At 31.3% G+C, this 14346-nt stretch overlaps 1 protein-coding gene and 1 pseudogene across 1 annotated transcript in view; both read left to right on the top strand.

Annotated features, from left to right (window-relative positions):
* LOC111612847 (FACT complex subunit SPT16-like) overlaps nt 1-13809 on the top strand; it is a 42808-nt gene extending 28999 nt beyond the window's left edge. The window contains exons 5-7 of the mRNA XM_023354153.1: nt 75-167; nt 12529-12675; nt 13637-13809. Coding sequence (XP_023209921.1) covers nt 75-167; nt 12529-12675; nt 13637-13792 — 396 coding nt within the window. The 3' untranslated portion in view covers nt 13793-13809. The remainder of the gene's footprint in view (nt 1-74; nt 168-12528; nt 12676-13636) is intronic.
* Nucleotides 4746-5873, top strand: LOC111612934 (annotated as a pseudogene).
* Nucleotides 13810-14346: the final 537 nt, after the last annotated feature.

Here is a 14346-nt window from a genome sequence, read left to right as displayed (position 1 = left end):
CAAGGTTGTAAAAATAAAGTTTATGATTATTATAAGAGATAATCATTAATTATTATAATAATATCTTTTTACAGGGAAGCACAATTGGTTGTTTTGTAAAAGACAAATTTCCTGGTGAATTTCTAGATTCATGGAGAACTGCTCTAGGAGCAGGGAAGTTTGAAAAGGTTTGTATAATTATTTTTAATTAATGGATGATTTTTTTATTTTTTGTAATTTTTAATTTATTGATTCTTAATGTCCATGAATTGGCATTAGAATATTCTTAAATTTATAAATTAAATATTTAAATTCATATAATATATTGACTGAGATATGATATAATCATTACAGTAACCAAAAGAAAACATTTAAAATGAATCTTTAGGTGTACACTTTCTCTAAATTTTATCATTCTGTAAATAGTATTATTAAAGTTAGAGAAAAATTGCTTATAAAAATGTATTTTGAATGTTTTATTTTGATATCTGTAAGAGTTATATCATCAGATCTTTGTCAATACATCATATGAACTTGATTTTATTTCATATAAGCTACACTGGAAACACTTATTAACCTAAATATTTATAGTGATAATTGAATAAAGAAATTTCATTTTGATTTGTTTCTTATGAAAACAAAATCTTATAATAACTTAACCAATGATTAAATAAAGAAATGTTTAAAAAATGAAAATTTCTTCTTTGTATGACTTACTGCAGTTGATCATATACAACACAACTAAGTTTGTTAATTCAGCACTTATGGGATTAGCGAGATGAATTGTGAAAATATCAAATTAACTAAGATTTTGTATTTTTGCAAAATTTGATAAGTTATATGTAAAGAGCGGTTTTTTCAAGCTCCAATGGTCCATAAAACAGACGAGTATAAATAACAAAATGAATTTATTACCAAAAGTTAGGTACAAACATAGTTACTTTTCAACATAATCACCGTGAAGGTTGACGAATTTGTCATATCTGAAGACGAGCTTTTCCATCCTCTTGTCATAGAATGTTGCTGCCAGTGAATTGAGATGATTGTAACAATGTTGTTTTGAAGATTATCATTAGTCTCAAACCTGCTAGCCATGTTTTCAGTGCAGAAAAGAAGTAGAAGTCTTCACACATTAAAAAGTTTTAAGCTGGGTGGAGGTGGTAGTCTTCATGACCTTTAAACTCCCAGCGTATAGCCCCAATTTAGCGCCAAGCGACTTCAACCTCTTTCCTGAACAGAAAAAGTGGCTAGGAGGGCAGAGGTTCAAGACTAATGACAATATTCAAAACAATGTTAGGGCCCATCTCAAGTCATTGGTGGCAACATTCTACAACAAGGGGATGGAAAAGCTCATTCACAGATATGATAAATGCCTGAATCTTCACGGTGATTATGTTGAAAAGTAACCATGTTTGTACCTAACTTTTGGTAATAAATTCATTTTGTTAATTACACTTGTCTTTTTTTTATGGACCATCAGAGCTTGAAAAAAAAAAAAAAAAAAGTTTATGTATAATATGCTACCTGACCATTGTAGACACATTACTCTACATTTTGTACCAGCATGTTCTGCTTTATGTTTCTAATTTGCATATTCTTTAATTAGTCTGAAGATAAAACAGTGCATGACTATACTGTGCCAAGATTGATTTTTTTTTGTTTGTTTATTTATTCTCTGCCCTGTTGGCACAAAGAGGGCCTTTTTATGAATCTTATTAAGGGTTTTTCCAGGCCTACAATAGGGAGGCAGGNTAGAATTTCTGAAACAATGGTTTTTTGGAATGCCAAAATCTTCAAACTTTCATACAGTCAAACTACTGTATAATCTTCATTGATTGTAGTGCACATAAATTCCACATTTTCAGACATTATGGTTGATGCAGCTTGTCCAAGTGGAAATCATTTCAACTAAATCATAGTCATCCTTAAATTGTTGAAAACACTCCTTAATTTGTGTTTTGCCCATAGATTTATCCCCAAAAGTTTGTTTCTGCATATGAATGTTCAATTGTTTTCAAAATTTAAGGCAAATTAATTGCTCAACACACTTAGTCATTATAAAGAAACTATAAATGCAATAGACATAGGCTTAGCATCTGACAACATTGTGTCCCACAGCTAATTGAACTGTGTACAGAGTGACATGGCTTGGCATTCATGCACACTAATATATCTTCTGATACAACCACGAATTTCATTGCAGTGCAGAATCAATTATAGTTAACTTTTTATTTATCAGATAAATAGTAGATAAGCCCAGTGTTGTACAGGCAAAAAATAACAACAAAAAACATTAAAATAAAATCATATAAAGAGCCTACGATTATCATGTTTATCATGATACTTGGATGGTATGAAATGGCAAAATTTCATTGGTCAAGTAAACCGGTATTTGAAAATATATCTTAAATTTAAGATATCATATTTTCAATTCTGCCAAGGGGCTGCCTCCTGGGAGGACTTTAAACTGAGAAACTCGTCCCTACTTAGGTGTCACTAATGAAAAGAAAACCCAGAAAACTGCATGTGGCAAAATCTGTTGGTGATGCTCGAACCCATGAACCAGTGTTAAGGTTTCCATCCACTTGGCCACTAGTGGGGACTTGTTAGAACTAAGAAAGTACCATTCAGAAATGAAAAAATTAGAGTTGTTAGATGTGGAAAATTAAATACTTATGTAGTTTTTATAGTGTAACACTTTTGAATGAACACACGAGTACTCCGAGCAATCTGTAAGTAATAATACAGGGTGTTTATAAATAAATGGTGCAGTTTTAAAAATTAATAATAAATTTATTTATTACCTTACAGCAAACCTTACAGTATAAGCAGTGGCAACTGTCCAAGTTCACAGGAATGTACGCAAGCTTCTTAATCGTGTTCTTCACCAATGCTGGATTGGATGTGGTGCAACAGCAGACAATAACCTGCTCCCCTGGCCACTCCGTTTTCTGGATTTAACACTTTGTGATTTCTTTTTGTGGGGGTTTGTTAAAGACCAAGTTTATGTACCGCCAATGCCTGTGTCCCTTGAGGAACTGTGTAATCAGATAAAGCATGCCCTGCAGACCATCACGGAGGACATGCTACACCACGTAGGGAAAGAATTTAATTACCATGTAGATGTGTGTCGAATGACCATGGGTGCACATATTGAAGGATTGTAATTAATGCATAAAAAACTTGAACAGTTGCTGCAACTTATGCTGTAAGGTTTGTCCATATAAGGTAATAGAGAGTTTGCGGCCGACGTTTTCAACGCGAAAACGTGTACCTCAGAAGTTCAGCGCCGCTTTCCTGTAAACCTAGAAGTTTGACAATGCCGTTTGGAACGTCAGTGGAATCATGATCGAAGTTTCAAACGGCATTGTCAAACTTCTAGGTTTACAGGAAAGCAGCGCTGAACGTTCGACGTACAAGTTTTCGCGTTGAAAACATCGGCCGCAACCTCTCTAATAAATAGACTGATTATTAATTTTTAAAACCAAACCATTCATTTATAAACACCCTGTATACTGCATCTAATTCCTGCTACATCATTGTAGAAGTAATTAAGTAAATATAATTGTTTTAATTATATTCTTTTTTGCATGAATTATATTTAGTTTATTATTTTTTAAATTTTCTAGCCAATAGATGACACTACATGTAAATCCAGCAAATTGAATGTGGAGAAAAATTAATTGATAATTACAAATTCAATTAATATTTCGGAATGGTATGTACAATGTTATCTAAGTTAAAAGTATGTTAAAGTAATTGCTGTGTTTCATAGCAATTGGTCAAATTGGCCTAGGAATGCATAGTAAACAAACAAACATCTTCATTTACAGATATAGAAGATTATTGGACAAATCTTATATGCTATATTCTGAAAATAATTATTATTAAGTAATCATTTATTTATTTCCATCAATCTAATTGCATACTTTCGAAGCATCTTTTATGTAAGTACTATGATAAAGTTGATTTTTTACACAACTTTAAATTTCACATTTGAGCTAAGAATAATAAATTAGTTTTTAGTATTTTTATTAATTCATTATAAAATATCTATTCTGTAAAAATAAATCAAGTCCTATTATTGCATTTTAAAAAAATTTATTTTTGTGCAAGTTATAATTATTTAAATATTGATTGTTATTTCCCAAAACAGTTAGGTTCACAAGTTTGAAAAAACATCTACAATTAATTATCCAATAACAAATAAATTTACATCAGCCATTTTTTTTAGATGAAACTAAAACTGTTTAAAACAGTGGTTCTTAAATTACTGAGATCTAAGATCCCTTCAAAAACTTAGTCAGTCTGACATAAATTTTGTAACGTAAACATAATAGAAACAAATATTAACTAAATATAATTATAGTAAATAAATAATGAAAACTGGAAAAAATACATATATTATTCTTTGTTTATTATCATATTTGTACATTTATAAAATATATATACAGTAAAACTTCGTTTTAACAAATTGCCCAGGGCACTGAAAATCAACCATTGTTGTGAAAATCTATTATATCATGAACAACAAATTTCTGGCACTCCCAGGAAAATATCTGTTATTTGAAAATATTTTTGTTTTTTAAACTCCCTACATAAAAAAACCACCTGTACTCAAAATTATTCATTCTCTTGAGATTTCTATCCTTTATTATATACAAACATGTATATTACAAGATCATGCATTATGCTGTAACAAAGCTGACAGAAACTATATATGTTATTAGCCAAAAGTGACAAAATACAATTGATCATTAGCACGATATATTAAAAAATTTGTACTTGTCCATCTTGGTTTGCTTTGAAACTTTAATGATGCAACATTTCTGGGCTTCTTTTGGTGGCATCATCAGTACGAAATGTTACTGTTATGCAAGCAAGATTTCAAGGTGCAATATTTGGGAACACGTGTCTGCAACAAATGTGTGCCACACCTTTGTTGCACACATGTGCATATCTGGAAGTGTTAAGCCAAAAGTAGTTTCCTGCCACTAATCAACACACTACAGGAGGGCACTAATGGGCAGCTGCAACTTTAGCAGTGAGAACAGTGACAATTATGCATTTAGTTTGCACAGCATGCAATATATACAAGGTCTGTTCAAAAAGTATCGGACCTTTTTTTTTTCCGCGTAAACTAGTGATGCGCGAGAGGTCTCCTTCGGTCAAGATGTGTAGGAGACAGTCATGCGCAGTCCTGAATTTTTTCCCGCCAGCGGGAAGCGTCAGTCGCTGGCAATCGGCCCATGAGTGAGGACGTGTAGTGACCGCTCGTCGCATTTCAGTACGTTAGAAAATGACCGAACAAAATGAGCAGCGATGTTGCATCAAATTTTGCCAAAAGCTTGGCGATACCCAAGTGGAAACCATTCGGAAGATTCAACAGGCTTTTGGGGACGATGCCATGAGCAAGACACGGATAAAAGAATGGTACAACCGCTTCAAAGATGGCCGCGCATCAGTGGACAGCAAACCACGTTCAGGCAGACCTTCAACAAGCCGAAATGAGACTGTCATTGAGCAATTGCGGACTTTAGTCATGATGGACCGTCGGATGACAGTCAGAGAACTTGCGAACGAGACAGGAGTAAGCATTGGATCGGTACATTCAATTTTGACCGAGGATTTGGGTTTGAAGAGAGTGTCCGCGAAATTCGTACCGAAACTGCTAACAGTGGAGCAGAAGCAAAGACGTCTGGAAATCGCACAGGACATGCTGGACAATGCAAGTAGTAATCCCAATTTTCTGAACACCATAATCACAGGTGATGAGTCGTGGGTTTATGGGTACGACCCAGAAACCAAGAAGCAGTCGTCACAGTGGAAACATTCGACATCACTGAGGCCAAAAAAAGCGCGACAGGTCCGCAGCAAAGTCAAGGTCATGTTGACAGTTTTTTTCGACTCCCGAGGGGTGGTGCATCATGAGTACGCACCACAAGGCCAAACCATCACAAAATATTACTACAAGCAGGTCCTTCGTCGTCTTTGTAATGCTGTGCGACGAAAACGACCGGATCTGTGGTCAACCAAAACTTGGCAGCTCCATCATGATAATGCACCCGCCCATTCTGCGCATCTGATTCAGACTTTCGTTGCCAAACATAACATTCCTGTGGTTCGTCACCCTCCATATTCTCCCGACATGGCTCCGTGTGACTTTTGGCTATTTTCCAAGCTGAAAATGCCGCTAAAAGGAACCCGATTTGAGTCAAGAGAAGACATCATGCGAAATGCGACGAACCGGCTGATGGCCATTCCAAAAGATGCGTTCCGCCGGTGTTTCCAGCGATGGCAGAAACGCTGGGAGAAGTGTATAGATTACCAAGGAGAGTACTTTGAAGGGGATTAGGGTTTTGTACCTAAAAATAAATAAATTTATTTTTACCGACCAAAGGTCCGATACTTTTTGAACAGACCTTGTAAATAGGATTTGCTTGCAGAATCCTCGCGGACAAAGCCACACGTAACAGCTAGTATATATTTATAAATGAGGATGTTTGTTCGTTTGCTATGTAAACTTATCCCATTTGACCAATTGCTAGGAAACTCAGCATTTACATTAACATACTTCTAACTTAGATAATGTCCATAAATATCACCTCAAAATAGTGATTGGATTTCTATATATTGATTAATTTCAGTCTACATTTGTTTTGCTGGGTTTACATGTGTGATCTATTGACAAAAACTTTAAGGAAATAATTAAATATAATTCTTAAAATGGATATAATTTTAAAAAATGTATATTATTTTCACTTAATTATTGCTACAGTGATGTAACACAAATTAATGTGCTATATCACTGTATGACAGATAGCACATAGCACTTTCCTGTGTGAAATCAAAAGTGTTACCCTGTGAAAAGTTTATTATAAGTATTTAACTTTTCACATCTAACAATTCAAGTTTTTTCATTTCTGAATGATACGTTCTTAATTCTAATAAGCACCCTCCAGTAACCAAGTGGATAAAACCAACAAACACTAGTAGTCAGTTGTGGGTTTGGGCATGGCCAATGGACTGGAGTTTTCTAAGTTTTCTTCACACTAGTAATACTTAAATAGGGGCCAGCTTCATATAAAAGTCTTCCCAGGATGCATTCAGATTGCTCACATATCGCATTGCTGTAAACAAATAAACCAAACTAATTCTAATAATATTTTATAAATTCGATATTTACAAGGACATGCTTCCAATGTAGTTTATACAATCTATTGCAAAAATATAAACACTTTATTATTACATAAAAGCAATTATTCTCAGATTTTTATAAGACTTTTTTATTTAAACAAGTCATACGAAGTCTTTCAGATGTTAAGGTTAACAACTTTGATCACATGCAGGGCCATCTCAACCTGTCTAACATGGATCACTTTTCAAATATTAATAGTAGACCAGTATTAATTAGTAGTCATTGACCATCCTCTCATCCAGAAGGAAGTCAACTACTACTTTTGGTTGAATTACTCCAATCCCCTTCCACAACAGTCCCTTCTTTTTATTGGATCAATGATACGGTGGCATGCAAATAGGAATTTTTTTTTTTTTTGCAAAATTTGATTTATTGGGGCAGATTACCATTTGATATTTGGCTGCAAATGATACAATTTCTTAGAGTTAACATTAGAAAATATTATGATATCTGAAAAATTTAAGAGAGATTTTCAATTCCAGTCTACCATTGAAAGTGTGCCATTTTGTACCATCTAAGTATCATGATAAACATGACAATGGTTGTAGGCTAAAATGATCAAACTGTTTATATGGTTTTCATATTTGTTATATTATAGTATTTGATTTATATATACAACTACAAAGGTTATCTTACATAAGAGTTTATTACATCAAGTGACCAGTCTAACACATTTTAAAAATTCTTTATTCCTCTACTGTACACAATTTAAAGAATTTTTAAAATGTGGTTAGATTGGTCACTTGGTATGATAAATCCTTATGTTAGATAACCTTCATAGTTATATAAATCAACACCATAATGTTATATAACAAAAGGGTTATAAATACAAAATAATGTAATAAATATAATGTTTATTGTTATTTTTGCCTGGGTAACACTGGTCTTACCTGTTAGTATTTCTAAACACTCAAAATTTCTTAGTATCATCAGATACAACTAAAGTACCTAGTCAGAACTTCAGAAATGATGATGATGAAGACTCAAGATAATTTGAAAACTTAATATTAAAATCTTAAACTTGAATTTGTTTGCAAGTTATTGTTCCATTGTGCATCAATTTATATTTTCCAAAATTTATTAAATTATTTAATTGAAACTTCTACAGCATTTCAAAATTGAAATTGTTGTTGAGAAGAGATTTATATAGATTTAGGTTATCAGCACAATATTCTGTTTATATTCTTGGCTTACATTAGTATTTTACATTATTTATGTATCAAACTGTTATGTAGTAAGAAAAGTATTTACTACAAAGTTAGTAAAACTGAAATTATTAGAAGATAGGATCATCTCCCAAGAATTATTTTAGAGAAAAATGACAATACTTTATGTAGACTTAGGTTTAACATGTACTTTAACAAATGAACTTAGCAAGATAAAACTTAGTTGAGAGCTATTGTTTTAGGAATAAAATGTTTGTTTTTCTTTTAAGATTGAAATATTGTAAATAATAGTTAATAATTTCATTTATTTTTTTATATTTTTTCAGTGATAAAAATAACCTTCATTTTGGTGCTATCATATGTGCATTGGGAGCACGTTACAAATCCTACTGCTCTAATATAGTTAGAACATTGCTTGTCAATCCAACTCAAGAGCAACAGAATCTTTACAACTTTCTAGTCACTTTACAAGAAGAGATTCTCAACAAACTTCAGGATGGCATAAAATTATGCGACGTTTATAATGCAGCTATTGCATTTGTTGAAAAAGAGCACAAAGAATTGGTTGATAGAATGACTAAAAATATTGGGTGTGTATTTTATTAATATTTCTAAATATCAGAATAATGTTATTGCATTGTTATGTTCCTTTTAAGTTCTGAAATTATTTGTAATAACTCAAATGCATTTCTATGGTCCTTTTATACTAGTAAAAGTCAATAAATATTTTCCCACAATTATCCATTTAATGCAAATTTCCTTAAAATTCTGACACTTGTTTTTCAAAGAATTTTTTAATATAAAAGCATACAGTATTTTAAATTTAAAAAATTATGGAAAAAAGCATAACATAGTATGCTTAGTTTCATCTGTTTGATGAAATTAAGTACTTACTAAAAATGTCTGTTAATTAATTTATAATTATTTGAATGTATTAAGCTTTTGTGTATTAACTATTTAGGGTAAAATATAGTAAAACGTTTAGAGTCGTTATTTTAAGATATAAGTATTGGAAATTCTCAAGGATCAGTTTTTTTATAACAATGCTGCATATAGATATTTAATAACTTTAGATTTTAAACCAAATAAACTAGATACAAATACTTAGTTTGCAAAAATAGAAAATCAATTTGCAAGAAAATATTAATAGAAATGATACTGTTTGATTTAAATTAAAGTATTCTGTGTGAATTGGGTTGAACATTTTTTTTTTTNTGAATTGGCATTAGAATATTCTTAAATTTATAAATTAAATATTTAAATTCATATAATATATTGACTGAGATATGATATAATCATTACAGTAACCAAAAGAAAACATTTAAAATGAATCTTTAGGTGTACACTTTCTCTAAATTTTATCATTCTGTAAATAGTATTATTAAAGTTAGAGAAAAATTGCTTATAAAAATGTATTTTGAATGTTTTATTTTGATATCTGTAAGAGTTATATCATCAGATCTTTGTCAATACATCATATGAACTTGATTTTATTTCATATAAGCTACACTGGAAACACTTATTAACCTAAATATTTATAGTGATAATTGAATAAAGAAATTTCATTTTGATTTGTTTCTTATGAAAACAAAATCTTATAATAACTTAACCAATGATTAAATAAAGAAATGTTTAAAAAATGAAAATTTCTTCTTTGTATGACTTACTGCAGTTGATCATATACAACACAACTAAGTTTGTTAATTCAGCACTTATGGGATTAGCGAGATGAATTGTGAAAATATCAAATTAACTAAGATTTTGTATTTTTGCAAAATTTGATAAGTTATATGTAAAGAGCGGTTTTTTCAAGCTCCAATGGTCCATAAAACAGACGAGTATAAATAACAAAATGAATTTATTACCAAAAGTTAGGTACAAACATAGTTACTTTTCAACATAATCACCGTGAAGGTTGACGAATTTGTCATATCTGAAGACGAGCTTTTCCATCCTCTTGTCATAGAATGTTGCTGCCAGTGAATTGAGATGATTGTAACAATGTTGTTTTGAAGATTATCATTAGTCTCAAACCTGCTAGCCATGTTTTCAGTGCAGAAAAGAAGTAGAAGTCTTCACACATTAAAAAGTTTTAAGCTGGGTGGAGGTGGTAGTCTTCATGACCTTTAAACTCCCAGCGTATAGCCCCAATTTAGCGCCAAGCGACTTCAACCTCTTTCCTGAACAGAAAAAGTGGCTAGGAGGGCAGAGGTTCAAGACTAATGACAATATTCAAAACAATGTTAGGGCCCATCTCAAGTCATTGGTGGCAACATTCTACAACAAGGGGATGGAAAAGCTCATTCACAGATATGATAAATGCCTGAATCTTCACGGTGATTATGTTGAAAAGTAACCATGTTTGTACCTAACTTTTGGTAATAAATTCATTTTGTTAATTACACTTGTCTTTTTTTTATGGACCATCAGAGCTTGAAAAAAAAAAAAAAAAAAACAGTTTATGTATAATATGCTACCTGACCATTGTAGACACATTACTCTACATTTTGTACCAGCATGTTCTGCTTTATGTTTCTAATTTGCATATTCTTTAATTAGTCTGAAGATAAAACAGTGCATGACTATACTGTGCCAAGATTGATTTTTTTTTGTTTGTTTATTTATTCTCTGCCCTGTTGGCACAAAGAGGGCCTTTTTATGAATCTTATTAAGGGTTTTTCCAGGCCTACAATAGGGAGGCAGGGTGATAAGAGATAGGGCTGACATATCTGGGACAGATCACCCCAAAAGAATTCCTGGGATTTTGATCTGTCCAGATTTCATTTGGGTCTCCAGAGTGGTAGGCTGATGTCTTGAAGCTTGGCCATCTGATCCCACTAAGATTGATTTGTAAAACCTGTAAAAATGTTAATGGTCATGCTACTGCACAAAATTAACAATAATAATGATTTATGATTCACAGGCATATAATAATCATCATCTAGGTGTATACTATGTTTTTGTCATGCGTCATTAGTGCACTGCAAGTCCAAATTCTAATTTTTAGAATAGTGGCATACTGGATTATTATTGGACAATTCTAGATTATTGGCCACTTTTCATTGGGTGCTGGATTTACAAACTTCTGCCATATATTAATATGGAAATACAGTGGAACCCCGGTTAACGAACTTAATCCGTTCCACGACTCCGTTCGTTAACTGAATTGTTCGTTAACTGAAGCAATTTTTCCCATAGAAATTAATGCAAATGCAATTAATCCGTTCTAGTCTCCGAAATTTTTGTCATTTTATTTGTAATATACAGTAATTTTCTTTGATGAAAATGTAGGAAAACGTAGTATCTATCATTACAGCAACAAACATGTAAACTTTGTTTAATAAAATAGCACTGTTTAATAAAATAGCACTGTAATAAACTACAACATACCTTCGTTTGTTGTAGTTGGTGGCAGAAAAGTGGAGATATACGAACCTTAATGCTTAGAAGGGAAATCCCCTCCAAAAAAATAACGGGTAGCACTTCATCGGAAGATTCTTCGAGTCGAAGTCTCTTCCGGAAAAAAAAAAAACCACCAGTGGCTAAGTGGTCTTCGTACCTTGAACGTGGGGAGTTCATTCGTGGGTTCGCACCGCGCTCAGACGGGCTGGCCACGTGGAGTTTTTTGTGATTTCTCCACGTCTGTAACACCTAAATAGGGGCCAATTTCCCTTAAAAATACCTCCCAGAAGGCATTCCCTCTAGTCAGATCACCCAAGTGTTGCCTTGCCATAACTTAACAAAGAAACAAACTCTTTCCATAAAGAATTGATCTAAAGTTGATTGTCTTACTCTTTTAATCAAAATTTTTCTCAAATGCGATAACGCATTGTAGTTTATATCGCGTTGTCGTTTTCTATTGCCACTATGACTTTTTTCTTTCTTGGATGCCATATTGATTAAATATATAAATCACAAAACTGAAAAAAGAAGTATAGCACAAACACTCGGAAAACCAATGCTTAACTCGCACATGCCTAACATCAACTAAAATTTGACACAAAATACCGTTACGTTCGTTATCCGAGACAAAATTTTTGCAAAATAAAAGTTCGTTAACCGATTTGGTCGTTAACCAGGACGTTCGTTAACCGGGGTTCCACTGTATAATATACATAATAATGTAAAATTAGAAATAGCATTTTAAATTTTATGAGAGTATTATAGAGTATGATGCTTAAATAGGTGGATGTAAGTGCGGCTGTAGCATATATCATGTCACCAAAAGAAGATGTTGAGCTGAACACTGTCAGGAAAGCATGTCAGGTCACTGTTGATGTCTACACAAAGTATCTTAAAGATCAAATTATGGAAATTATTGATGCTGACAAGGTAGTTTTTATTATATTTTTAATATGGTATATATTTTGTATATGTTGTTTTATTCTAAGTAGAATTATATTGTGAACATTTTTTATTAAGACAATGCTGTTACCATAATTTTTAGTTTGCAAAAATTTTAAAGTTTTAAATGCATGAAAGATATACATTAAATAGCTAGGCAAACAATAAAATGAGTAGTTAAACTTGATTTATCAATATTTAACACAAAAGCAATGTGTTCCATTATTAATTATTAGCATTACTATGCTAATAATACCTAATTATATAAAGAAACATAGAATATCTCTGTTTTTTTAAATATAATTGATATGTTACTTAAAAGTAACTTGTTAAGAATATTTATTCCAAAATTTGTTTTTGAGATAAACTTGATTAACGTTGACTGACTGACATAATAAAAAAGGTATATATGTAACTAGTTCTAATGAAAAACAGAAGATTAATAATAGTTATATTTATTCTAATTTGTGTTGTTTAATTAAAAAATATACAGTTAGTAGAAAATATTTTCAGAGTTTCAATAGAATAAGATTACAATACAGTTCTACTTAGTGAAAATTCTTATTAAATACATTATTTATTATTAGAAAAATCTATTTGAAATTAATAGAAAATTATAAAAATTAAAGTTGATAACTTAAGATACTTTTATTAATCATTATTAGATAAATATCACAAATTAAAAAAACATACATTAACTGCCAATAGGAATTTCATTTCCATTTGGTAATATTACATGATAATTGAATCTGATGATTTGAGGATTTAATTCAAACTTGCTTATGTTCAAAAAATAGTGAAAGGTGAGGATTTCACATAATTATAAATTAATCACATAATATCTTGGACATTAACATTTTAAAATTTAATAATAATATACTTCCTAAAATTGAATATTTCTACAACTTAATATTTTAATATAACATTTTTATTTGAAATTTATTTTTAGAAAGTGAAACATTCTAAGTTGGCAGAAGGTGTGGAACAAGCTGTTAGTGATAAAAAATATGTTAGTGGTGTTGATATTTCACAAGTTGATTTATGTTATCCACCCATAATACAGTCCGGTGGTAATTATAATTTGAAGTTTAGTGTTGTTAGGTGAGTTTGTTTTAAATTTTATTTTATGAAAAGTATATATTAATGTATTTCATTTCGTTTGTAATTCTTTTTAAATTAAAAAAGTGTATAGCTATTAATTAAGTAGCATGTAGATTTAAAATAGGTTAGGTTTAAGTAGTACTTTTTTTATCACATATTTTTACTTGGTGTTTAAAGATTTTTGGTTTTATTTGCATCATAATAGCATTATATAATAAATTTACAGTACAGTCATTGTATAATGCCAATGGAATTGTTTGTTATTTCAATGGTAAATAATAGTAATAGTGTATTGAAAAAGAAATCATAAACTGAATTATCAGCTCTAACATAATTACAAAAGTATAAGAGAAGCTTTTTCCTAAAATGATGAGATGCACGTTTAAAAATTTTCTTAGTACAGTAGAGTCTCGAAAACTCGACAGTCCGGATAACTCAGCCACACCCTGGCAGGGCAAAAAAATCCTTAGTTAATTAATTTTCATTATAGACAGCTTTATGCCTCATAAAGTATTTTTCTGAGGTCTGTCTTATCAGGTAAATTACTGTACACAGTGT

Source organism: Centruroides sculpturatus, unplaced genomic scaffold (assembly GCF_000671375.1).
Source record: "Centruroides sculpturatus isolate CEXI.00-Female unplaced genomic scaffold, Cexi_2.0 scaffold18, whole genome shotgun sequence".
Taxonomy (NCBI): Eukaryota; Metazoa; Arthropoda; class Arachnida; order Scorpiones; family Buthidae; genus Centruroides; species Centruroides sculpturatus.
The sequence above is the reverse complement of the archived record's forward strand: the minus strand, read 5'-3'. Positions and strand labels throughout refer to the sequence as shown.